Source organism: Oreochromis aureus, linkage group 12 (genome assembly GCF_013358895.1).
Source record: "Oreochromis aureus strain Israel breed Guangdong linkage group 12, ZZ_aureus, whole genome shotgun sequence".
NCBI lineage: Eukaryota > Metazoa > Chordata > Actinopteri > Cichliformes > Cichlidae > Oreochromis > Oreochromis aureus.
Window position 1 is genome coordinate 12,217,600 of NC_052953.1, and position 27,756 is coordinate 12,245,355.

The window sequence follows — 27,756 nt, forward strand, 5'->3', positions numbered from 1 at the left end:
TGTGCAATTTGACGAGGTCCTTTTGAGCCGCAGCAACAAAATAATGTCCACTCATGCCGAAGAGCTAAGTGCATCCATCCCGCTGAGAGAAAGACTGAAGAACAATGACATTACTTTCTCTTCACTGGCTCTGGCTGGAGAAAAACAGCCATGGCGGATACTGTAAAAGCACAAATGCAAAGACAATAGCTTTCCTCCACTTTAGTTAAGGTCACAAACGTATAGAAAATGCTGGATCTGGAACTTTTTGTTCTGCTTTTGAATCCAGCGGTAATGTATCTGATGTACAAATCTGTATGAAGTATTCTAAGGAGTTGCGAGTCCTGTTTGGAGCTTTATTAATTATTCAAGCTTCATGTTCTAATGTTGCTTGTTTTAATGCATTACTTTATAGTCATGAAAAGATTCAAACGTGTGCTTTGGTGAAATATTTAAGGAAAAAGTTGTGTGTGGGGTTGGGTTTAGGAGGGGCAGTAGAATAACATATAGTAAACATGCGCTAATTCTTTGGAAATGTTTTTTATTAAACAAACTCAGTTCGTTTAACCGCCTACAAGTTGCAAGTTGGCAACGCAGTCAAGCTACCTTCAAGAAACAATATTTTTTTATTGTTTATTGCTCGTTGCCGAGCAGCAGAAAGGCAGAAAAAGAATAAGATGGTGTTATGATGCCGCTCCTCTTAAAGCCCTATTGTGCGCACTCGAAGGGGTTGGGAGGGGAGGAGGGGGCGTTCTCATCATTGAAGTGTGTATGCGTGTTTGATAAACAGCACCCCCTAGTGCTTAAAGCAGATGAAATGTCTAGGATACGGCACTTTAGTTCATTTCCTTAGAACTATATTAATGTATAATCACCAACTTGAATATTCTGTTTTTGTGATAAAGGAGCAAAGTTTAGTTTCTTTCAGGATAATGAAAAACAGCATTTGGCTGTCAATGTTTGTTTTAGGGTTTTTTTGTTTGTTTGTTTGTTGCCGTGAGAAAGAAATCAGATATCCACTGTGATTGAAAATGAGTGTGAATCTGTGTGGAGGCCAGAAATGCATGATGTGTAAGACAAACTTATACAATAATGAGAATGAATTAGGTACAGTAGAAGCAGGAGTAAAAAAAAATAAACAAAGTCCGAGAGAAATGTTTTTAAATCCTGAAATTAGGATAGCATTTGAAAGAAAAATTAAAAAGGAAAAAGAAGGGGAAAAACAAAAGAAAAAACGTGAGAGACAGAGAATACCACAAGACTGCACAAATGAGAGAGAGTTTGTGCAGTCTTGTGAGAGAGAGGGACACATGAAACAAAACTAATCTTCAAAGTAACACAGGGAATAAACCAAAGACAATACTAAACACAGAGATTAGAAGGATCTCAGTAGACGTGAAAGAAACAGGAACAGGAACAGTCATAAACAAGACATGAGAGAGAGAAAAAAAATGATCAGTAGACTAGTCATAAGGTAAAACCAGGAATCACAGACTCAAAAGCACATAAACTAACACTCACTCACTCACAAAATACTGGAATAATAAAATAATCAAATAGAAATATTAAGGTTTGAGAAACAAACAACTTAAAATTCTAACATAATAAGAGAACTGAAACAAAAACCTAAAGTGAAGTTATTCACAAAGTATTCAAATCCCAGAAACGCAAAACCCCAGGACCATGACAGCGAGGTCAGAATTGGATTGTACGTCACATTTATTTAAAGTCAGCATTTCACACGTGCTTGTCTATTAACGTAAAATAGTGAGTGTATCGGAATATCCTCAAGATGTTTGCACACAGCTTGCATTCCTTCCACCTACTGATACTGAACAACATCTCTGGAGACGCCGTTATCACACTCCAAGGAGACCTTCAGTGTTTGTGCACACTAGTTCCTCGGCCTTTCTGATGTCACCCACTAAAAGCGCTTTGTTGAGCTTCAGCTAAGAGGAGTTAATTACAGAGTATGAGAGAACATGGACAAACACCTTGATGTGCTGAAGGACTGCAGGATCTGGATCAAGTGATGTCCGGGAGTAAAGCGTGTGACAAAATGTCAGGGTGCTTCGATGGAACTGAGCCAAGCCACAACAATGTTTATACTGTAAAGATGTTGAGGTTGCACAAGTAGGAAGTCAAGGAATTATTATGTTACAAACACAACAATATGACACAATTAATGGATTTATTACAGTACTGCATTAGAGCTTCAAGTTTAGCTGGACTCAACTCTGCAAAAGAATTCCCTACAGTGAGTACTTTTGTTACTTTGTTGCTTGAGTTATACTTATGAGTCCTTCTACTTCCTCATTCAAAGTAAAATTTTCAAGTCATCTTCTGCAGAGAGCTGTGCATTCCTGAGGCACCAGTGTTTTGAATAATGCGTGAGAAAGAGAGTAATGAAATGAGAGAGAGAGAGAGAGAGAGAGAGAGAGAGAGAGAGAGAGCGAGCGAGCGAGAGAGAGAGAGAGAGAGAGAGAGAAAGCAGGGATAGTTACAGTTCACTGTACAGGCACAATAGCCAAAACTAGAACAATGAGTTCCTTGTTCGATTGCTCCCCTACCTGCCCCCCCATGGTTTGTCCCGATGTTATCTGCAGTAAGGAAAAGGGCAGAATAACAGTCGAACGAGTGAGGGAGGGCAACAAAAACAACCAGACTGCATGCTTTCAAGGTTTCAGATGTTTATTTTAATTAGTTTTAAAATCCCCCTACGACAAACAACTTTACATTAAAGCACAGACATTAACGAAGGGACATTTATTGCACAAGCTTCATCAACATGACCCCCCCACACACACACACACACACACACACACTTCCATATACACAGCCTTGGAATACACTGATTTATTATCACAGTATAATGTTCTCTCGGTTGTCTGGCAGTGGTGAACACGAGTACTTTGTCTGGTTGCGCAGAAAATACATAAATAATAATAATAATAATAATAATAATAATAATAATATTTTCATAAATACTAAATAAAAGACAATTTTGAGAATTACACTACTGGAACAGTGGTAACTAGAACAGCAGACCCCTTGTTGTTATTATAAAAACATGTCTGGACCAAGCAGTTTTCTTGTAAGATGATTAACGAGCAGGTTAATTAAACATGAAATAAGCCATTGTCACACCTAAAAGGACAGAACAGGGTGAATGCCAGTCAAAAAAAACAACATTCATGAGTGTTTACAGAAACATTAAAAATTAGGGTTTCCGGATATGATGGCATGATATTGGTTATGTAAAGGTGAGTCGTTTTAACCACCACAGAAATTACTGTCACCCTGGTGAGGCTGGATAATGCATGAGGATACTGGTCAAGATGTTTTCACCAATAAACACATCCGCAAAAGGCACATGGAGTTAAACTTTGAATGAAACATGGCACTGAAACAGAATGACGCTGGAAACCGATTTCCAACAATCATCCAGCAATTTGTAGAAGAAACAAATACTGCCCAGAAAAAAAAAAGTCACCACCTGGAATGAAGCAAATAGTTAGGAGCCTTCCATTGGACAGATAGTGAAGTTTCAGATGGCAACAGGTTGAACCCTAATTGACGCAGTGAGTAATTTCTCTTTCTTAAAGAATCGTGTGATATCCTGTGGTCGTGAACTTGATTTAATGCCACTTCAGGGGGATAAAGATTGGACTCTGGAGCATTGTAAAAAATAAATAAATAAAGTCATGTTGTCCGATGAGGTCCCCGTTCCAGAGTGATTGGTGCACTGGGGTAAGAAAAGAGGCAGATGAAGTGATGCATCATGGCGAATGCCTCGCACGGGGGCAGTGTTATGATCTGAGCAGGCCGAGTTTCAGCAGCATTACTTGCCCAAATAATGAGGTCAGCACATGACCTGAACATCCTCCAGGTTTTTCCAGTAATGTTTGTTTCTTTCCTGATAGCACGGACAGATTCCAAGATGACAATGCCAGGATTTGTCAGTCCCATATTGTGAAAGAGCAGGTCAGGGAACACAAATCATCGTTTTCACACATGAATTGGCTGCAGACTCATTGAATATCTTTGTGATCTTCACAGTGGCCTGAAACTGCTATCATCAATAAGAGATCCTGGCAAAAAAAAAATTAAACCAACCCTAGATAGAAATAGATGCTGTGATATTCCATAAGCTTATCAAAACCATGCACTGATGATTGCATGCTGTTATCAAAGCTAAAGGCGGTCCAATAAAATATTAGAGTTTGTAATTTTTTTTTTTTTATTTGGCCATAGCAGAAATATTTTTGTTTAAGTAAAACTGTATCTAATGTAAACAGAACAAAAATCCACACTTGGTGGAGTCAGGTTGGTAAAATATGACCCAATGAGAGGTGTTGTTTCCACTAAAAGCAAAAGAGAGGCCTGATGTTACTTACTCTAAATGACTCATTGTGTCTTTTAGACTCACAGTGATATACAAAGCAATTAAATAATTTTCTAAAATCTTTAAAAAAAAAATTACACACCCAATTAAGAAAAAACAACAACAACATAGTGGCACAGATTAACAGCAAATATTCTCTTAATTCTCTATTTAATATTTCACTTTCAAAAATTATGTATCTCACAATACATACTCATATTTACTCTTTTCTTAAAATAATTAGGTTACTTTTGCTTTACCCTGAACAGAATTTCATAACATAATAGGTTTGACATTTGGCACAGGAATTAAAATATATAACATTCTTTAAGTTATTAATAAACTAAATTGAATCTACACTGTATAAAAATACATGGCAGGTTATAAACCAATTTTATTTAAGGCCTAACTATGGAAGTTGCTGCAGCTTGTGTGACTGCAAACTGCAACCAGTTGCTCTGTGGCTCCTCTGGACTTTTAGAAGAGACAGAGAGCAACGCAAACTCAAGAAAATCTAGCATGACACCTGCATATTTGCAGTAAAACAGCTGTGAATGACTACAAATAATGCTCTTCCCTGACAGAGGCTTACAGAGAAAGTAAACCAGATAACTTAAAATAAAGGTGCTGCTGTTGCCGCTGGCCATGCCACAGTATTTTTATATACATTTATAAACTGGTGATGCATCTTTAGGATAAAGCTTCTTCTTTTATTATTATTTAATTATAATTTATCTTTCTTTTTCTTCAATCTTCTCAGGGAATGTTGATGCTGAGCATCACTTACACCAGGTGTAGGTGACGCCAGGCCCCCTTTTCTTCTTTTGTCTCCGAGTATATTGACTTCCTGCTCTGCATACAACACTAATCTAAGTTCAGCTCTCTTTTTCACCCCTTCTGCTGTTGGTTTCATGACACAAAAGAGGCCTGCTGAAGTCAGATCTATGTCTGATGCTTGTGAAGGAGGAAGTTGCCACCTTCTTCATATGTCCAACCACCTATTCTGTCTTCCAGACCATATTCAGAACCTTTACGACCTCCTCATAGATGATGAAAACTATGGCTACATCAAGACATACACGGCCAAGCCGGGGAACTGTTCCTTTATAGAACCTGTAGAGGGATAAAGAAAGAGGGAGGGGCATGTAAGACATTAATTGTTTAAGGGGGGAGCCATATTTATCTGCGGTTAGGGTTACATTTTCCAGTATTTTTTTTAGGCTTTTTTTTTAAAAAACCATTTGGCATATTTCTAAGAAAAACCTAATTTGTTTTGTGTTTAAGTTTAGATTTTTTCATTCAAGTTCTTCAGAGTAATAAACTAAAGCCAAAAAGCATTTCTTATACAGTGTTGACAGTAGAATTTGTGAACTAAAGAAAAACACGTTGTTTTTTTAAAGCTGTGCTGTTTTCAATCAGCTGTGAAACCAACACTACAAGCCAAACCAAACGAAATAAAACATGGAGGTGTACTTACGCTGCCAACCCTTCATATCTCAAGATCTTCATGGCACAGTCCAGCGTGCTTTTATATTTATGTGCTTCTAGACCCTTTAGAAAAAGCACAAGAGCATTAGTACATCTGTCCACAGGTTGCAAGTTTGTATAAAAAAAAAACACAAGCAAGTAAGAAAAAGCTTGTGATTTGTAGCATCTGTTGCATTATGTACCTGCATCCTTGTCTTGATGACATCTAGTGGAGTGTTTCCAAATACACTGGCTGCTCCTGCTATGGCTCCAAAGAGTCCAGTCACCAGTGGATTTATTGCTTTGTTGGGGTTATCACCTTATGAATGTGACAGAGCAGTATGAAGCTCTAAATCAGAGTTAGTTCTAAACTCATTAACATGAAGAATACTAATGTGCTAATTAATTTCACATCATAAATATTAAAAGCAATACTCTATATATCAATCTCCACACACTATTATCACTATGCAAAACAGGCTTTGGAAACCCAACTGGGGTTCAAAGAACTGCACAATGACCATTTACAGAGTTGGTCTCCTTTTATTAAATATTGTTTATAGTAATAACAAAGAAATGAACAAACTAGCTGTACTCATGTACACGCACCTTTGTACCAGTTCTTGAGAGAAGTCATCACGAAAAATCGAATAGCCTGGTTGGAGCCTTGCTTCAAGACTGTTGCAGTTAGACCCTGATATGTCCCTCTTAATCCTGTTCAAACAGGAAGCCAGAGGGCAAGTTAATAAAGCCTTCTTCAATTAAATTTGACCGCACATTGAATTGAAAAGAATCTGAATACCACAGCCCAATCCCAATTTCCAACTTAAGGGCTAAGAACTAAAAGCCTCACCATCTTAACTGACATCACATCTGAGTGTTTGAGTATGAGAGGCTGTAAATGTGGGGGACAGCACTTCAACACATATCACATATTACCCTAACCCAGCCTATCTGAACATCTTTTCAGAGTCTTTAGACACTGGACTTGTTTGTTTACATGTTTACATTTTTAATGCTGCAAGACTTTTCCTGGTGACCCTCTGACATATATGTCTGATGATGCAGACAATGATATGAGAGTGAATATTGTTGTTGATCCTTGACCAGGGTCAGTGTTTCCCACTGCATTACTCTAACCAACCAGCAGATGTCAGGTGAATGTCATGCATGAAGCCCACGTTTACCTTGAGCCCTGACTATCTCTCTGACTCCGTGGAAGAATCCCTTGTATTTGGGGTTGGCTGAAGTCTGATCATGAATGAATTTAACCTTGGGAGATTAAAGACACAAAAATACAGATGATACATTTTACAGATGTGGGAGTGAAAACTGAAGAGGTTTAGTGTAGTTCTCTTTCAAAGAATATTTCTCTAAAAGATTGGCAACGACATGGCCGCGCTTTCAGATAACTTTAACCTTCAGTCAGTGGTTTTCAGCTAGTTTTACTTCATAGGCCACAGACACAATATGACAAAAATCATGATGAGAATAATTTATAATGCATTTTTAACAATTATTCACAGACTTTGGTAAAATTGTGGCTATATCAAACTCATCTTTTTAATTAGGGAAGTTTTCTTGATCTTTAGTAATAATGAATCCAAACCCCCTCAAAAAAAAAAAAAAAAAAAAAAGGGTGAGGTGAGGTAATCCTGCCACAGCCTGCACAGAATGTGGCACATTAACTATTTTATCTCAGTAATCTTTTAATAATCGCTGGAAGCCAAAATTGCAGCTGAAATAACCTCAGTCTCTCACAGGGCTGAAATACTGAAGCAGAACACCACACACTCTCACATCCACACAACCAAACCTGTCTTTGAGCTGTGAGAGGAAATCCTCACAGACACAGAGACAACATGCACACTCCCCACAGAAAGGCCCCAGCAGACAAAGATTACAACCAGAAACCTTATTGAGGTTTCTCAGGTGATGTGAGCTCTAACCGCTGCACCATCATGCTGCCCACTTTCTGAAAACGGTCACATTTAACAAACGGTCCATTTAGACAACAGATGATGAACATGCTGAGATGTCCATCTTTGCAACACTGAAATCCCTTTAACATGAAATGATTTTAAAATGCACAAATATCTCTTATCCTATTTAGTAAAATTTCATTATTTGCACTTTATAATTTATAGATTATAATTCACAGTGGACTAAAGGCACCAAACTGTTGCACTTTATCTTAAAGTTTTCATACATTTCCGTACATTGACACTGTTGCTCTCTCTATATTTGAGGGTCAGCTCAGATGAGCTTCAGTAACACACCTTGACTGTTTCCATTGGGCAGACCACCAGAACAGCCTCCATGACCCCAGCTCCAAGCCCACACAGCAGGCCTTTGGTGCTGTCCAGTCGACCGGACTCATCCTTGGCGTGGTTACTGAGGAACTCAAACACCCCAAACCTAACAAGTAGAAAAAAAGCCAGCAAAGAATTATGGGAAAGGTAGACATAGGAGTGTCTGAAGAAAACTGACTGAATAACAAAGTTAATCTCACTTAATAACTAGATGTGGGCAATCTTTGTGATTACACTGGAAACTGTGAAATAATTTCTTTTACAAATACTCAGATTATTTCAGTCTTTAACGTGGCAACATTGCAAGTTCAAAGTTGATTTAAGAAATTAAACTACCCACTGCAGTCAGATTAAATCATGATCCAACGTTTGTGTTTACTGAAATTAAGTAAACTAAATAAATTCAAATAGATGGTAATACTGCAGGCAAAGGTAAGGGTTTTCATGTCTCAGTGAGCACAGATGAAAGTAAAAAGCTTCTTCTAACTCAGATTTTTGGAGAAAGCAAACTGCTGAAACAGCCTAATGTGTTCAGGCCTTTTATTTTATCGTCCTGCATCCTCATTAAAGATGAACCAATAAACTGCAGAGTCTCAGTAACCAATGTGTGACCAGCAACAGCTGCCATGGAAGCCAGCCCAGCTACAGAGAGGTGTGGTTTGTGTTTCTCTGCAAATGTTGTGCCAGCAAGTCCTTTGCAAGAAAGGTTATTTATAGATGGAATTGAATTGTGGCGGCGGGAGGACACTGCCTGGTACATTTAGCAAAGAGGAGGGGGAGCACAGACATTAGGTCTTGATGAATGCTTTGTTTTCCTCTCTTTTCTCAGTCTGCTTGAACCATTTACCTGCTGTTGTAACAGGTCTAAAAAAAAAAAAAAAAAAATTTAAAAATTAGACTCGCTTCATCGGATTTTAGTTTTCTTCTCCATCTGCCTTTCTAACCAAGACTTACTTCTGCTCATTAACTCTCCACATCTGTTCCTGTCTCACTACTCGCACTGATTCAGATTGCTTTGAAAGACAGGCTCCCCACTATAAACTGAATCCTTAGCAGCACCTAACAGTACATAAACATAAATTCCTGTCTTTTCTCACACAATTTGCTGACTCCAAACACTGTTTTAGCTTAGGGCGAATTAGAATATAAAGCTCTTCCACACAGCATGCTAGAATGATGGCAGAGCACTTAATAACTAACCTTGTGAAACAAATGCTATTCATTAAAGTCTGCCGAGGAGAAATATGCTACTGTCAGGCTCTCTCCTTTGCCAATTTACTCTATAGCCTCTCCCCGACTCATTTAACAAGTGGACTAAACTTTACAGTCAGAATGTGACACATCGTTTGGCTGACATCCACAGTCACAGATGAGTCATCCTAGATAGTGGACTGCTGCCCAGTCTTCGTTAGGGGGTCGTTTTTATAGGGTCACTTTTTTCTGTCGAGAAGACGAAAGGAAAGGAAAGGAAAGGAAAGGAAAGGAAAGGAAAGGAAAGGAAAGGAAAGGGGAGAGAGAAGAAAGAATGCTTATGCTGATATGGATGAAGAGCTAAGGAGAGATAAAGGTCAAAAGCTCTCTTGCATGTCCCTCTCTTACCTCCCTGACAACCTTCCAGCATACTCCATGGCACATGATGGTGCACAGGCAATCAGTTAATGGAATGAGCGGGCTGGAAGAAAAGGAGTGATGGAAAAGGGAAGGGGAAAGAAGATGGAGGAAGTAAGAAAAAAAAAGGTGGGGGGTAGAAAAACTAGGCAGACCAAGCAGTGCTTAATAGAAAAGTGTCAAGGTATTCTCCATTAATCAAAACGAGCTTTCCAAATCTCAGCAGCTTTTAATTTCTCATATTCATTTTTCATTTTTTTTAAAACTCAAGTATTTATTTTCTTCAGTATTTTGAAGTCACTGGTTTTCCCTCTGATCCTTTTAAATATACCGATTTTCCTTTTGGTCTTAATGGTTGCAGATTTAATAATCACTATAATAATCATTATTATTAGACATTTAAAGGGGTAAGAAGCTTAAATGAAAAAGACCAAAAGACATGTAGACAATGCAGACAAAAGGCATTTCATACACATTTCTATATAAAAATGTGAACACTTGTATCCAGTTTTAATTTTCAAAGTAGGCTGATCACAAGAGCAGAAATAGAAGATGACCTTACCCATCATAAAAATCCAAAATATCATTATCAGTTTGTTTAGTCTCTTCTATTTCAGTATCAAGTAGAAAAAGCATTTTTGCAGTACCATTTATGTGTTTCAAATCTGTCTTTAATTTTGGCCTTTTTGTGATTTTTTTAAGCATTTTTAATATTTTTTCTTTAAGGCTGACAAAGTATAAAAAAAAAAGTTAAACAGCTGATAATAGTCAACAGCTAAATGGGTCACAAGCTTAAAAGACTTCTGGCCTAAATGTGTATACACCACAGAGAGCATGTTATATGAATGCTAATATGCAATGTGGCCATTTATAAAGATTTGTAAACTTCACTGCACAGTAGACAGAGGGTCTGTCCAAAATCCATATACAAATAACATCATACTCCTTTATAACATTTTTATGGCAATGAACTGCTTTTCTCCACCCTGCCATATTCCCTCAGAGAAAATTCTCCTTTGAGCTGAAACAAAACCATCCAGACTCGCTTTTAAAATGACGCTAAAGGCTGATTGACACACACATACACAAACATATACACTGTGCATCAGCATAAACACACCCAAGTCTCCCTCTTTGTAACCCTATTGAGACCCTGTTGGAGTTTGAGTGGCATCTTTGCTCCGCCTGGCTGGGCCTGTCTCTCTATTGTACAGACACACGTTACCCTCCAGCATAACTAACACACACACACACACACACACACACACACACACGCACGCACGCATGCGCACACGCCAGACAATTTTGTTGTTAGTTTTTTGTTCTTCATTTTAATCTTTTTGCCTCCTATCCCCTCTCTCTTTTCTTTATTTTGTGTGTGTATACGTACGTATGTACAACCATCTTTATGAGGATCAGTTTGAGTTTTAGACCACTGGAGTGAGGACACAATGAGGAAGTGAAGATTTTTCATTTTCCCACACCCCTTCAAAGGGCTGTTTGAGGGTTAATACTTTCATGATAAAAGGTAAGAGTTAGGTTTCCATTAGGTAAGGCACTAGGGAGTGTAAAATGTCCACAATGTCCTCACAAAGATAGCTACACGTGTGTGTGTGTGTGTGTGTGTGTGTGTGTGTGTGTGTGTGTGTGTGTGTGTGTGTGTGTGTGTGCATGTGCGTGCGTGTGTGTGCGTGCGTGCACACTTGTCTGAAGATAAATGTCACTGCTACAAAAGAATAACATAATTATACTGAAGGCTAGTGTGGCATTTATGCCTTGCCTTGTGGGTAATGGACTAGAATAATTGGAGTGTGTGAGTTAGTGGTTTCAGGTAGAAGATCACAGCGGCCTAAGCTAAAAGGCTTCCTTTCATTCCACGTTCCTTCAGTGCATGTATATTTGTACATATGTACTCTCTACCAGTTTGTGATTATTAGAATATAAACATGAGATCTAAGATTTTAATCAACAAAAAGTTAAAAGCAAAAACTTTTTTAGAAAGTTTTGAGTTCAATTGTCATTTCTGTCTGATATCAAGACAAATGTCAATGAGAAGAAAGAGGAAAAAAAGCTCTTTAAAAAAATGAGACATGGGTTAAATTAAAATGATTTTTATTTTATGTTCTTATTATTCTTTATAGAATGATGCAAGCGATCTGAGGAAGGGGTGTATCCCATACATAGCATAAAAGCTTGGTGTAGCTTCTAGGTCTAAAAAAAAAAATGAAGCCATTGAGCAAGTAACTTAAACCTCCATTCTATCTAATAGCCAGTGGGGGTGATTCCTCATGTTGCAGGTTACTGTTGTATAGAAGTCTATGGGAAAACAGCCCTCAGCTCGGTTGCTCTCTAACCTCAGTAAACACTTTCCTGATGAATTTATGAGCTCCGTCTTTAGTTTCAGAAAGGAAGGATAGTCCAGGATACGCTCATTGTCTTACTATGCTGTCAATCCACCCTTTGCTTGTCAGGTGCTTTCAAAACACCATGACGAAAACGCTCGGCTCTAGGCTTCAAAACAGGACCTTCATAACAAATGGTCACAATGGCTACCTCTGCCTTTAATACTGTGTACAGTGTACACATGCTCAGTTAATTAACAAAGTGAAGGTGTCTAAAATGTGTCCTCTAAAACAATTCCTTCACACTAACTGCTGTGTCATGTGAAAATAGATCTGCCGACCACACATCCTCCTAAAGACAATCAAATTTTTTTTAAAACAAACAAAAAACTGTGGTTTTATACAATGATGAGGAGGAAAGGAGAACTAAGAGGTGCAGGAGGAGGAGTATATACAGCATCACTGAGATTCCATTTTTGATTACATTTTCTTACACCTTAATAAAGTAGAAGTGCAGAAAATCTGCAAGCAGCATTTACTGTGTTGTGACTGTGGGCATTGCTCTTCACGTCAGCCATATTTTAACTTAATAAACTGAGAATATTGCATCACAAATTATGCTCAAGTAAATGTATTTGCCTTGCACATGATAGACCTCTGCTTTATAACGTACCTGACAGCAGATTTGGGTATGGATCCATACAGCAGAGAGCTGAGCCCTCTGTACAGTCCTTTGATACCGTGACTCTGTACTGTCTGTTTCACACAGTCACCTAAGGCAGATACACAAGCACATGCAGCAAATATTACAGAATGAACATGATATGCATATCTGCATACAATACAGTTTGCTTTCTAATTTTTCAAATATAAAAATTCTACAATTTCTTTGTTTTTCAGGCTGAGTGCATTAACCCTTTAGAGAATACACCAATACACCAAATACACTTGTCCTTTACACCTCAATCCACAACATCACAAAAGAGCATATAGCAACAGTAATTAACTATAATATATACATGTGCCACATAAGCTGAACCACAGGCTGATATTTTCACAAAATCTGGTGTTTTACTTTAAGTTTGTTCAATTCAATTCAATTCAATTCAATTTTATTTATATAGCGCCAAATCACAACAAAAGTCGCCTCAAGGCGCTTTATATTGTACAGTAGATAGCACAATAATACATACAGAGAAAAAAAAAAAAAAAATGGCTCTTGGCTGCATCAGTCCAGCAATCAAAGTTCTCCAATGAACCAACTGAACAAGAAAAGCAACAGCTGTCTTGAGTGCTCATTAGCACGGTCTCCAATCCTCAAAGCCTCAAATGATATCCACAGATCCTGGGTGTGTTTGTGTACACTCGTATGCACGGATGGCGAGTGTGCATTGGTCTGATCTAAGTCATATAAACAAGCACAGTGACAGCCTGCCAGAATCACTAATGTACCTGGGGATGATGGGTAATTAGATAATGAGCTCCCAAGAGTGTTGCTTTTATTGTATTATTGTATGTTTATGCTCTCCTGCTGCAGAAATACTGTTTATTTTATTAGGTTTTGCTGAAAATTTGAATAATAGTAATAAAGAATATTGTTTTTGAGCGTGTAGTAGATGTCTGCCACCAGATTAAATCCTGCACTCCCTGGTCACTTCATTAGGTACACCATGCTAGTGTTTTGACTAGCTCAAATGCCACGAATAGAGTTATGCTACCAATTTTATAAATATTAACAAAAGCTTAACAGACTCAATAATAAACAGAATGTCCGTAAGTACATATCATTGGTGTAAAGCAGTCCATTGATGGGTTGATGAAATGTGTTGCATGTAAAAAACAAACTTTCAAATGATAACACAACCAAAAAGAACCAAACAGGATGACATGGGCCATGCATGCACTGTGGTCATAAAAGGACAGACATGGTCAGACTGTTTTATGTGAAGTGTCCCATCATCTTTTGTCAACTACCCTAGATTAATCCCAGAAAGTTGATTTTGTACATCTGGACGTTGAAACTGAAGAAGCCACTTGGATGACTGACGAAGAGTAACAGAATCAACTTTCTGGGATTTCCTTACCTGGATGATTGAGCATGCATCAAGACATTTTACTCCAGATTAAATTCATATTGTAATTCGGGAGTCTGTTTTCCCCCAATTGAGTTATTGCTGTCACTTCCTGTTTTATTCTGATCGTTACTCTTTTTCAGTGTGTAGTGTTTAGTTGTCCTTCTCCTCCTTATTTTCACCTGCCTCTCATTACCCTGCTGTGTCCACGTATGCCAGTTACCCTCATATTTCTGTTACTGTCCCTGTGTGTCTCTAACAGTTTTTGAAGTGCTTTAAGTTTCGAGTTTCTCATCATTTAATGACTTTGTAATCAGCCTAAATAAACGTTTGCCTTGTGCTTACATCTACCTGCTGATGAGTCTGTATTTATGTCCTCTTCTCTCATAATTCATATCATTCTCATGTTTGGTTTGAACTTCAGGAGGTTGACCATATTTACATGCTCAAATGCACTGAGCTGCTGCTATGTGATTAGCCGGTTAGATGTTCACATTAATGTGTGACTGAACAAGCATATCCAATGAAGTGGCTGGTGAGTGCATTCCACTCATTTTACACTATTCCACTCACTGCATACAAACCTATTCCTCTATATTTTGGTGGATTGGCCTTCTCATCCAGCTGTAACTGGGTCTTGACATACTCTGTGGGAAAGGTGATGCAGATCTCTATGCCACCTGCGATTCCACCTGGAAACACAAAAGAAATCAGACCCAATCATCATTCATTCAGAGAACATGAAAGAACAGCCACAGACGAAAGTGGCACCAATTAAAAAGTGAACACTGAAGAAAGAAAACCAGCTGCTGTGTCTGTTTGGGTGCAGCCTTACTGAGCCTTACTCAGGCCGCCGCTCCCCTTAAGAATTACAAGGTACGCCATTACATCATGGATCATTACAGTGACTCCACAAATGGCTTTCCCTCCATAAACATTAAAAGCACTGCTGTAGAACGAAGAAGAGTAACGAGCTGGGCAAAAATGAATCAACTGTTCCTGTCTCAATGAAGAATGAATAAACCAGAAGGAGGTTGTGCAAGAAAATTCAGCTCCCACTTACATGTTTGACTATTTTCTTTACCTAAAGCATTAAGTGAGTGTTTGGAGAAAGAAAAATAGGCAGAGAGAAAGCAAGAAAAGGGTGATTCTTAAGTGATTCTTGCAGGGTTTGGCCTGAAACCAGCCAAAGACAGTGAGTTACTGCAAGTAGATGAGGACAAGTGTTCAAAGCCAAAGAATAACACAGATGAGTCACAAGGAAAGGAGGAGGGATGGAGAGACGGTTGACATTAATTAAATTATCCACTCGGCCTACAGGGAGGGGTTCCATTACCGAGGCCAAGACCCTCCATTAACTCAATGACACAGATGAACACACATGAACAGCGTGCACGAGAGGCACAAGCAAGTCACGGGTTTGCACGGACACTTACAGAAATTAGTGCTTGAAAAAAAAAAATCTAATCAGAAATGAGAAAACTCTTACAGTAACACATCTAAATTTGAGCAAAGACCAAAACAATTTCCCCAAAGACCACAGGAATCCAACAGAGTGAAAATCAAATCATCTCACTCAAAGTGAAGTACTGACGTCATACAAAGTGCAGGAAATGGACATTTTAAATCAATATTGGGTGTGACGACCATTTGCCTTTAAAACAGCATCAATTTTTAGCATTAGTTGATTCACTCGTGTTGGGACACTAGGCAAATCAGCATATCATACTAGCATATCAAAAATAGTGGTGAAAATACAACAAAATACATTATAAGAACCCAGAATCATGACATTTCATATTGATATATTGACCATAACAATGAGTAACATGAGGGTCCCCGTATTCAGATTCTGTAAATATGGGAGAAATTTTTAGTAAGGAAACCTTCCTGGTTTCCAGTCTAGTTTCTAGCCTTTAGTTCAAGTACTATTCACCATTTATGTGCATGCTGTTGACCTTTGAGCTTCAAGTGGGTGCCTCTTATAGAAAAAGTTAGCAGCACATGTACTTTTTTCACAAACTTTGTGGTGTTTAGGTTTTATTGAATCTGCTCTTACATCCACATTTGTCTGGTACATGTCACTGAACCTCAAAACATAAAAGTAGACTGCAAGGTATCATCAACGTGTGCAGCAACATTGCACATGAGCCTAGGACTTCCAAGAAGGACCAGTCAGTCGTGGCTAATCTTGGCCCTTTTTCTGAGGAGCTCACGTTGCTTCTGTTTGACTGCAGACACAGTATACCAACACAAATGACAAAGACTAAACCTTATCTGCCTCGGCTGCCACTGGGCTTTTAAATAACACACTAACTTTATAATATTGCTACTTTATTCTGGAATTCTACATTTTTAGTGTGTTTTCATGTTTCATTTATTGTTTATTTAAGACTGTGTACTTGAAACCTTCTGTGTGACTTCCTCTGACTGTACAACAAATTGCCCATTAAGGTTGATAAAGACACGTTTGGTCCTTGAATGTTTAATCCACCAACTATGATTTAAACTTTTTATTAGCTTTAATATTTTATGTGCTTTTATAAACAATGAGCTGGAAAACAAACGGGAACCTAATACTGGCTGAACCAGAAGCCATGAAAAACTGACAGATGGGTTGCCACACTGAGGACAGGGTTATCTTATAGTTATATATGAAACAGGCAATTGTTAATTAACTTTTCAGCAATTTTAGCAATTTTCCATTTAGCTGCCCTTGTTTCTCAGGAGTCTGCTAAGCTGAATGCCAATGTAGCTGCCCATCCTAAACCAAATTCTAACCTCATCTCTAAAATCAAGCATGACAAACTGTCCTCAGATCTGAAAGCCAAACACAAGATTGCCACACACAGATAGACATACATTTTAATCAGGAGGCTCGTGAGCTCTACTGCTGCTAATCCTGCTGGAGTAGTAAGTAATCGTACGCCAGCTGAGGTGTAACAGAAATCACATGAGCTTTACAATACTCCATTCATCTCCATTTAGCGACATCCATCCTGATCCAGGATCAGTGGGCCAGTGTGTCTTGGGTAGAAGACTAAACAATCAACATTATTCTTCTGCTTTGTGCCAAGACATCGCTGCATGTAAAACCAACCAGCACTCACTCAGAACACAGCGACTCAGCAGCAGAGACAAACACAAGATCAATCCTCATCAGGCACAGCGCCTGCGGAGGAGAAGCTGCCTGTTTGTCTTCTAGTCCAGTTTGCAGCATATACCCAGTACTGAGACACACACGTGCCTACACACACATTTACAGATGACACCCTACACAACTCCTGTGAGCTGCCAAAACTGGGTTACATGAGAAAAATGGCCATTAATCTTTATCTTCCCGGGCTCGCTCTCCCTCTCCTGCTCTTAATTTTTCTCTCGGCAGCACCTTCCTTCCTCTCTCCTCATCCCCCCCAACTACTCTTCTTCACTCTGTGTCATAAAATCGATGCATCGATATGGATCTCTGACACTTAATATTACAAGAAAAGAAAATGAGAAGAGTAAGCTGAACCCAGAAGAGGGTAAAAAAAAAATGGAGTGCCTGATACAAATATGCTTCTACAGACTGTTAAAAACTTAGACTAAACAGCAGTTTAATAAATCCGACAGAGATGTGCCATTTCAAGGTAACACTGTCACTCTCTGGGCAGAGAAGGTAAATTTATAACTTAATCAACACCTCTCCAATTTCACAGATGGGCCCTGCGCAGTTGAATGCCTGCATAGCCAAAAATGCGTGGGACAAAAATCTGAAAATTATATGCATATGAGGCAAGAATACACTCTTGTAACACTTCTGAGGAGGATTTCCCTGAAAATTTGGATCGTGGTTGCAGGAATTTCCATTCAGCTACACCGGTGCTGTGACTAGGCTCAATCAGCCATCTGGTTTCAAATTCATTCCAAATTTATTAATTCTCACCAAATTAGAACTAGACCACAAACCAGACCCGACAGCCACCTGGTGCTGAAACATTTGCACATTTATTATTATCACAGTAATCCACCCAGGCATTGTTAGCTATACAGTTACCTTTGCCCATCACTACTATACATATAGTATTACAGGTTCTGCCCGCAAACGTCAATGAACTGATCCAACTTTGCAAAGAAGAGCAGTGGGAAATTTCTCAACAGCAATTCCTCAACCTCAATGACTGCTAAAGCCAGTGAATCATGGGCTGTAATTAGTTTTGCTATGTACTGTAAGCTTCTTGCATTTTAGTTTTCCTGGTGTTAAAAAAATTATGATACAGTGTATTATGTTGCGTGTTTTGCTCATCTGAGGTTGCATTTAAATGAATTTACAACCTGAGATGTGCCAGATTATTTTTTATGTCCTGATATTTAAAATCTTAGAATTGAAAGGGAGTTTTCTTATTTCGCATGACAGTGTATAAAAATCCTTAATTGATATCAAAAAGCCTCAGGAGCCCCAAAACAGAGTCTGTTCACAATTATAGACGATAAAGAAAAGGGTTGTATCCATAGGAATAGTTAAGGTAGGTTTCTTTTATAGAAGAAATGTTGGCACTCCCAAAGAGGTTTTGTGCATTTTCCCCAGAGGGAAATCACCAAGATTGTAGTACAATTTTTTTTTTTCAGACATTTTGACAAGTGAACATCATTTCACTTGCAGAAATAATAAGATTTCTGTTAATTAAGGTAGCATAGGCTTGCTGTCTTCATTATATGTGGTACAATAGTGCACAGTCACCTCCAAAGGCCCATTTAAGCCAGGAAAAAACCCTTTAGGTGTTTATTGACTTATCGCTTAAATGACCCACCATTTCAACTCCACCTACTTTTGAACTCATTGTTTATGTACGCATTGACAAACTAATATTCATGAATGAAAAATGCACACATACACAAATTGACGTCCATTGTTTGTAGCACAGAGACGCACAGAGGAAGCCAGGTGAGAAGACAGCCAGAGCCAGCTGACAGGGAAGAGCAGTTTCTGAAATCCTGTCCTGTCTGCCACAGTGACTAATGAGCACCCAGCACATCTGGTCCACTAAAAAAAAAAAAAAAAAAACCCCAAAACCTTCCTTTCTAGTTAGGAAGGCTTGGCAATCTGGCATGTGGCATGTTTTACGTATATGAGAAGTACCGTTTCCTTCAGTATTTATATTTTTTCACTAGCAGTATAGGGTTAGCTCTTCAGCCTGCTGCACTAAATCACTGATGCAGTAAAAGCTAAAGACAATAAAACACACCCAAAATAATCTGTGTCGGTCTGTGTGTTTTGCAGCAAAATGTATTATTAATTCGGATGTTCTTTATCAGGATGGTTATCGGTTACTTCCAATTCTCTGGTGGGGAGAAAACATGGGAAAGAGTCTGAGGGAAAGCTGTTTTTACGGTCAAATCTCCAGTCAACATGGAGAACGTAGCCAGAGGACTGATGCACTTCAAACAGGAGGTGTCATATTAATAGTGCTGCGATATTTCTGTTTGACTTGCGCAAAAGATGAAAAGAATAATTCATCTGACGTCTGGCCTTTTAGGCTTCCTCTGTCCTGGATAACACTCTGTAATTCTCCACTGATGCTTAATTATATGAGGGGGATGTTGATTAATTTTACATAGGAGTCGATTCAGCTGCCTAGAACCCTGCAGCATGAAGGCTGTACGCTTCTTTACATGAGCAGAGCAACTACGCACAGGTTGTTGTGACAGCCTGTACATCTGGAGACAAGGCTGAATTTGTATTAGTTATGTATTTATGTTGAATGACAACCGACTTTCAGCATCAGTTAAAGTAACGTTTGCAACAGTGTCAAAAAGGCATTAGGTGGTTGATGATGAAACCCAACTTCTCAACCAATCTTTGACCTCAGGAAACAGCTTCCTGATGAGTTTATGGTCTTACTTGTTTAAAGTCTTGTTTGATACAACACAATGCACGGCCCCAAATAGAGACAGAAAGGGGGATAGAAGGGGTGTCTTTACGTAGCCTGCTAATTTGCTACTGTATAAATGTTCTGTACTCTCTGATTTCTCAGTGATCCCCAGCCTTCTGTGATCCCTGACTCCAATCTGGCTTTGATATTGAACTAATGGCTTTAAAATGGAAAGCAGTGTCAGAACAGCTTTGTCACTCTTTCATACAGAGTCTATGTTTACAACACATTTAGACTGTGTGTGTTCTGGCATCTTTACACTCATTGTTTTGTTTTATTGCTCTCTTTAGTGTGCCTTCCACACGCAGGCAGCTATTTTTAAAAGCCCTCTACACAGCAAAGGACCAAGAGCAGACAAAAGTTATAGGTATCGCCACATACTGGAAAATTCTGCTGCTAAAGAGCCGGATATTTCCCTCAGGACCCGTCTGAGAAAATAGGATATGAAGGCCTTTAAATTATTGTTTTGAGCTAGCCATTTTTCATCAGGGTATTTTTGAACCCAACACATTAGTTGTAAATTAATTACCCTGCTATAATTAATATAGCATATTTAACTTTGACACAAATTTATAGCAGCTGCATGTTGATGCTGAGTGATTTCCTCAGAGAGTTTTCAAGAATCTAAAGGTTCATTTCTACACGAGTGAAAATGTGTGGCTGATGGGTCGATGAAATCTATGTAAGACCTTTAGTGTGTGTGATCTGTAATTCTTTTTTTTTTAAACAATGTGGTACTAAATCAGATCTGCAAAACAATCAGAAACACAACAGCAAAAACAAAACATGTAATGTTAAGCTGACCATTAAACTGGGGCTCTGTATTTGAAATTATTGCAGTTTTTTTCTGTGATGTTTATTCGCGTGAGCGGGAGTGCAAGCTGTTACAGTGGGGGTGGCTGGGGGCTGAACAGACGAGTGCACTGTGATTTATTGTCTCGCCTCCTGGTACTCAGGGTCTGCAAGCAGCAACCACAATGGATGGGAGGGGACACTGTGTGTCGCCTGTGACGCGAGGAAACGGGGAGTAAGCCACAGTTTGATGAGCCCTCTGAGCCTGAGAGCAGACAGCCACTCAGAAACCTTAACTGGCTGCCCCGAGGCTGGAGCGAGAGTGATGGAGGAGAGGAAAAGAAGGGGGGAAAGGAGGAAATGTGATATTAAAACTATCAGAGAAATACCCAATCCATCAGGAAAGCAAGAAAAAAAACGTCCTCATTCCTACTGCGGGTCTGAGTCTGCTTCTTCAGAGCAAAAAGGTTATTAATAAAAGCTACAACAGTGCACGAAATCACAACAGCCTGTAAATCAGGACCGGAGAGGCATTTAGACCGCGCTCTCCCTCAGGCTTCACACAGATAAAATTCTCCCTCCTGTCATGTCTCAACTTCAGTCATCACCAGTGGCTGTGGAGAGAGGAGCTGAACAAACCAATGGGAGCAGAAAAGAGCTCAAAGAAAAAAAAAAAAAATACCTCGCTTCTCTCAACCAGTCTATGCGGGCTCTTTAAGCCATTAAGCTTTGACCTTCTGCTTCTTGCTTTGTCTACTTTTGAGCCTTTGGCCATTTATGTGAGTGACTTTCTCTGTGTACACAGACATACTGTTAACCAAGAAGGATACAAAGTAGCATTAGCATGACAGAAAACCAAAAGAAAACCTAGTTAGAGCTGTTTAAACTATTATCTTTCCTTTTGGTATCTCAGGTCAGAATCACACATTTTATATCTACTGCTGAGTCATCCCTGTGACGCTCCGTTGCACCTTCATTTCTAAACTGTAGACACAGAGTGATAAGTCGGTGGTTTCTACACAGGATGCACAAAGTTGAGACAGAATGCAACTGTGCGGCTGTTGCAAAACTAGACAGACAGGCCTGACTTGAGCTAAACAGCTAAGGGAGCAGGGTACAACACTGGGCCATATCCAGTCAATCAGGCTGCACAGGAGTGACGGGGGAAGGCAAAGATCTCACCACGACCTCTTTTCCATTTCTATGCAGCTGACAGGACATCATGAGATTTTTTTCCTCCTCCTCTGACTCCACCTCCCACCCTACCACAAAATCTTAAACTATTTGGCTGTTTTTGAATTGACAGCTTCATTAGTCAGACTAGTGACACGATTCGGGTGGCTGTAGCTCAGGAGGTAGAGCAGGTCACCTACTGATCGGAAGGTTGGTGGTTCGATCCCTGGCTCCTCCAGTCTGCATGTCAAGTATCCTTGGGCAAGATACTAACCCCAACTTGCTCTCCGATGCGTCCATCGGAGTATGAATGTGTGCGAATGTACTTAGTAAGCACTACGTATAGATAAAGTGCTTGTGAGAATGGGTGTGATTGGGTGAATGAGGCATGTTGTATACAGCGCTTTGAGTACTCCGTGAGAGTAGAAAAGCGCTATATAAGAATCAGTCCATTTACCATTTACCATTCAAACTGATATAAATTAGCTTTAAAGTGCACAGGAAAAAAAATACCTAAATAGCCTTAAATGTGAATCAGAGGTTCCCAGTTCCAAAATAGTTGGGAAGCTGTGTAATATACAAATAAAAACTGAATGCAATGGTTTGCATGGACTGCAGGAGTGCCTGCAGTTCAGCAACCAGGCTCTTCTACTATGAAGCCATGCTACTGTAATAGATCCAGTACAAGGTTTAGCATTGTCTTGATGAAATTTGTATGTATGACACATCCACATACCATGAAATTTTGATTCCTCTGATCAGAGAACAGTTTTCCACTTCGTCTCAGTCTATTTTAAATTAATTTTGACCCAGAGAAGCCATAGGGTTTGTGGACCATGATCACATATAGCTTCTTCTTCTGCATGAAAAACCTTTAAGCTCTATTTGTGTTCATAGATAATGATTTCTGGAAGTGTTCCTGAGCTCATGAAGATCACAGGCACCCCTCAGATTTTCAGCCTTGTCCCTTGCACACAGATTTCCCCAGATTCCCAGGATCTTCTAATAATAAGTACTGTAGATGACGAGATATTCAAATTCTTCACAGTTTTCCATTATTCTGAAATTGTTACACAATTTCTAAGATACTCTTTTTTTTAATCCAGTCTTTTACTGGCTTGTTGTTAATTACTGCAAAAATGTTTCTCCAGCTATTTCTTTGTATTGTCACTTAATTTACCAGCCTTTTGTGTAGCCAGTCACAACTTTTCAGAGGTGTGTTGCTTACATCAAGTTCAAAACGAGCTAATATTTTCCACAACATTGTAAGATGTCTCATATTAAAGCTTTAACATGTTTTCTATGTTATATCTGGCTTTATGACATTAACATTGCATTCTGTTCTTATTTACACAACATCCCAACATTTTTGGAACTGAGGTTGTAACTTATCACATTTATTTAAAGTCTTTCAAAAACAGCAGCTGGTGTTTTTAAATCTACAATCAAAAAGAATTCCTTCAGAACTATAAAACATTCAGTATGCGACAACTGCAGCAGCTCAGGGTTGAAAAAGTGTGAGTGCTGCCAAATATCAGCATGTAGCCTTAATACAGGAGCACCTCAGAGAGGCTTTTCATCAGCCGGAGCTGCTGCAGTCTGATCATCATCACACAGGGAGGTCGAGGGGTTTTTTTTTTTTTTTTTTGGGGGAAGCAAAGGGAGACAACTCGGAACAACTAAAGTCTTGTTGAATTGTAAGTTCACCAGATGATCTAGGTATCAGTTGTGTGTGGAGGTAATCAACCATTATTGACCTTTTTTTTTTTTATTAGATGTTAAACCATAACTCCCAAAAAACTCAATATTGATTGATAAACCATTCAAATAATTGTCAGTTGCAAGTACTGAGTAAAAACAAAATGACAGAATACATACAAAAGTAAAAAAAAAAAAATAAAAAAAAAAAAAGATATGTAGCCTACATTTCTGAGTGCAAAACCTCAGATGATGAGACCTGCTTAAAACGATCAAAAAAAAAAGAGCAAAATGTAAATATGTACAGTTTCACCAAGACTAGTGGTGTACTTTAATGAAGAACATACAGCCTGAAGGCATCTCTTGTGCTCTGATGGCCCACTGCACAAACTCGAGACTCTAAATGGCTCCAGTGTGCGTGTCAGGACGACTGCCCACTGCCTCAACAGCAGCATTATGTTAAGTGCAGTGAAGGTGATCTTTAGATAAGTAGGATAAAAATCAAGTCACTGCAGTGGGTCAAACTGACCAGAGCATGACAGCACAGATGGATTTGATAGCACAGAAACACCGAAGAATAAAAGCCTCCTTTTGTAGAAGATTCAAGCGCCATCAGATTAGAGTGGCTTTAAGGACATACAGGCTATAACTTTGTTAAAAGATCGTTTCCTTCAATCTTACGCTCTACTGCCTAAACTGGGACTCATTAGTGCAACTCCAAACGTGTGACGTGTCACTTAAAAGGAAAGCTTTTATCGGAAATACAAACCGGAAATAACTTATTCTATTCCCCAACATAGTGACATTTCTGCAAACTGTAGCGCGTCTTTGCTCGCTGACTTTTTTAAACCTCCCTGGCTTCTGACTCGACAAAGTTTTGCTTCATACCACAGCCAAGTAGAAAGAAAGAGGCGTGAATGCTTTCTTGAACTGTGACTCACACCAGAGTGGCATTGTGTCCATGTGCGACTTTTCCGTGTGGATTGTGATGCGCTTACCTGCCAGAATCGCTTTTCCCGGGTGAGTTAATTTCGCTTTCCCAGCCGGCGCCGCTGCCGCCAGACACCGCGGTCTGTGAAAGGGGCTGATAAAAGTGCCTTTGCCCTGCATAGTTTAAACGCAGTAAAATTCTAAAAACAAAGCTTCCAGTCCAGTGTGGCTCGCAGTTTTTTGTTTATTTTTGTTTTGTTTTTTTTCGTGTCCAAGTAGAGTGTAGTAGCGCAACACCTGGACGCCTTCAGTCTGAGGAGCTTTCCTGGATTCAGGTGGAGACTCCGGCGGATCTCTGTGTTGACAGTGGGCGGATACTGGAACTGTCAAGGAAGTTGGGGATCTTCTATATCCAATAAATGTTATTTGTAACCATGGAAACCCCGTATCACGACGGTAGTACGTAAGAGAGCAAAGCAAGCCGGAAGCACAGAAAGGGGCGGATAAAGACTTGTGTCCGTGTACCCAGCTGAACTTTATAATGTCCAGTTAAAGCGAATGAACTTCAACATCCACCGAGCGGTCAGTGAACGTTACACCGGGTGTGTAGCTGTAGCTGTAGCTGTAAGAGCGCAAAGTGAGAGACTGGCCACTTTTCCCCCACACAACAGAGAAAAAGGGCGGGGCACAGCCTCTCCTCACTGTTTTCCTCCAAACAGATGATTACAGCTGAGCGAGGAAAACAGAAATAGGCTAAATGAGTCCTTTGTTATTGTCTGCTGTGAAAATGGTGCGCATTTTTAACATCGCCGGCCAGTTACAGGTCCAGATAGTCCAACCACACCCTCTCCAAACAAAGAGGCTCGGAGGCACAGACAGAAACCATCAGTCAGATAAATGACAGCTCGGTTACCAAAATGTCAGAGTCCAGCGGAGGATGGAAATTAGAGTGTAGCAAAAAATGGATGTAAACCATGTTTAAAGGTGAAACTCCATACCCTCTTTGGCAAAACAACACAACAGGGAGGGGAGGAACCCTCCAGAGCAGTTAGGTTTTCTTTTTTTTCCTCCATTTTTAAATCAGTTTAGTGTAAGTTACCTTTCAGAGTAGGTTCGTCCATTTTAGTATTTTTTTTAAAGCTTATGTTTTGTGTTAAGTGACATCCAAAAAGGAGAAACTAAGCAGTTCAGAATAAACACTTTGAAGGTATTCACAGTGAATAATCACGCGCACCAGTGCCTCTGCGAGCGTGCTGTGTTGATGAGAAGCAAACACATTTCCACTCATGCATTTTAATTATATCCGTCCACTTTGTTTTCATAGTCTAGCTCTTAATTTTTGTTTGATTCAACTAAAATGTTTCACACCTAGTGTCTCCTGATGTAAAATAACAATGCACGAACACACAGTGTGTAAACTTTATTCCTCTTTCTGTATGCATGAATTGTGCAGATAAAATAAGCACCTGGTTTGCATCTTATTATTTGCATTTTATCTTTGACAAATCCAGTGCCGGGACCACGACGGGCCAGAGCTCTGTTCATCACATGGGGACGCTCACATGAAATAAACTCAATAACTCATCTTTTGTTACCTTGAGCAGCCTTACCTCAAGATTTTGGCGTTTATTCATCTGCTGTTTTTGCATTTTGTCATTTTCTTACAAAAATCATTATGCTTTTTAAGACTACAACAACACACTATAGACAATACATATTCCATAATACTTTGATTAGTTAGGTATTTCAATATATTTAAATTATACACTGTTTTCAGTACAATAATGACACTTGAACCAGCCGGCACCAGGACGTGAGCTAACATTCCCCTGTTTTCATCTCGAGCGTGATGGAGCTTCACCACACTTTTGTTTTTTTCATTAGTTGGATGAGAAAGTTTCATCATAAGTAACTGGGGTTTTTTTACTCAACATTAGTAATACTTCATATACTTGAGTGTAACATGAAAATTGTGCTCCTGGTTGCAGCATTATAGTTTGGCAGCACATGCACAGTCTACATTTCGCCTTTCCGTTTTCACTTTCTTTCTTTCTTTCAGCCTTTTTGCCACAACCGTTACCGAAACTCCAAAAAGTCGACTGATAAGATCAACCGCTCTGACCCAGCAAAAGGTTTGCAGCCGCAAGGGAGTGGAGATATCATTGAGTGTGTCTTGGTTTTGGTGACGAATCCCACAAAGGCTTTAGAGGCTACACGCATACTCCCACACATACATACGCACACAGAGACTGTAACCTCATAAAACAAGTGTTCTTAGTCCATAATACAGCAAACAATTTGTACCTGTTGTGAAAGGACAAATAAAACTATTGCACAGTAACTGTCTTTCTAATCAGAGCATGAGACAGTTGCAAAATTAAACATGAACAAATGAGCCCGTTTTGTCGCCTCATCAGAATGTGTAAGGCTATGACAGTGCTTTAGGAGTAAGGTGCCCCTGAACTCTGCAGTAAAGTCTCTTCTTCAGTGCTAAAATTAAAAAGAAAGAAAGAAAAAAAAAAAACAGAAAAGAAAAAAAGCTGCTCTATGGTTAATAAAGTCTACATGGAACAGCAACAGGACAGAGTGGTTTGGCGCAACTAATGTTATCTTCAGTATGCTAATACCTCTAGGAGCTGAGAGGTGACTTCATGCCGTGTAGATCAGTGATGCAGTTATAATGTCTGAGTGGAAAAGACAACGGGGAGGGTCCAACAGACTTGATGCCACCCTTCTAAACTGGGTGTGGAAAAACTAGAGACAAAGTTTCTATTGCAGTTTCTGTGAATTCACGTGGAGCCTCACTGGGAAATGAAGGCCCAGCGAAATTTCAGGAGGCTGTACGCCGCCAGTCAGCCGGTTGAAACCCAGAGCAGCAGTGTGGTTCAGGGTGGTTGGATGTGTGTAGGGAAGAGGGGTGGAGGAGAAGGACGAGTTGGGGGGGGGGGATCTACATGCTGAAGCCGTAAGCAGGCTGAGCGGGGTAGCCTGCGGCAGCGGCGGGAGGGTAGCCGTAGCCAGGGTACGCTGGCTGGGGAGCCACTGGAGAAGGAGAGGCAGTCAACATCAGCTGCTGACCTGATCACA

The 27,756-nt window shown here is 39.5% G+C and overlaps 2 protein-coding genes and 1 long non-coding RNA gene across 5 annotated transcripts in view; 1 reads left to right on the plus strand and 2 right to left on the minus strand.

The window, feature by feature from the left end:
- Positions 1–2,648: 2,648 nt before the first annotated feature.
- On the minus strand, positions 2,649–24,956 carry si:dkey-178e17.1 (tricarboxylate transport protein B, mitochondrial). Its single transcript, XM_031728009.2, has 9 exons — positions 24,738–24,956; positions 14,749–14,856; positions 12,766–12,865; positions 8,110–8,248; positions 7,018–7,102; positions 6,440–6,544; positions 6,034–6,149; positions 5,841–5,914; positions 2,649–5,476 (listed from the first exon to the last, which is right to left on the minus strand). The coding sequence occupies exons 1-9, from the start codon at positions 24,847–24,849 to the stop codon at positions 5,362–5,364; spliced, it is 954 nt and encodes a 317-aa protein (XP_031583869.1). The 5' UTR covers positions 24,850–24,956; the 3' UTR covers positions 2,649–5,361.
- LOC120442948 lies at positions 24,575–27,193 on the plus strand. Its single transcript, XR_005614998.1, has 2 exons — positions 24,575–24,759; positions 24,949–27,193. It is a non-coding gene; the product is annotated as an uncharacterized LOC120442948 (long non-coding RNA).
- The window catches only part of cltcl1 (clathrin, heavy chain-like 1), a 29,919-nt gene continuing 28,416 nt past the window's right edge, over positions 26,254–27,756 (minus strand). For all 3 annotated transcript variants that reach the window (XM_031728008.2, XM_039620301.1, XM_031728006.2), the window contains one exon: positions 26,254–27,747. In XM_031728008.2, the coding sequence (XP_031583868.1) occupies positions 27,620–27,747 (128 nt within the window). In that variant the 3' untranslated portion in view covers positions 26,254–27,619. The remainder of the gene's footprint in view (positions 27,748–27,756) is intronic.

Coding starts and splice junctions, on each gene's coding strand:
- si:dkey-178e17.1 (XM_031728009.2), bottom strand. CDS start 24,849: ATGCAGGGCAAAGGCACTTTTATCAGCCCCTTTCACAGACCGCGGTGT. Junction 7,103..8,109: donor GCCCAATGGAAACAGTCAAG/GTGTGTTACTGA, acceptor TAATCTCCCAAG/GTTAAATTCATTCATGATCA. Junction 5,477..5,840: donor AGATATGAAGGGTTGGCAGC/GTAAGTACACCT, acceptor ATCCCTCTACAG/GTTCTATAAAGGAACAGTTC.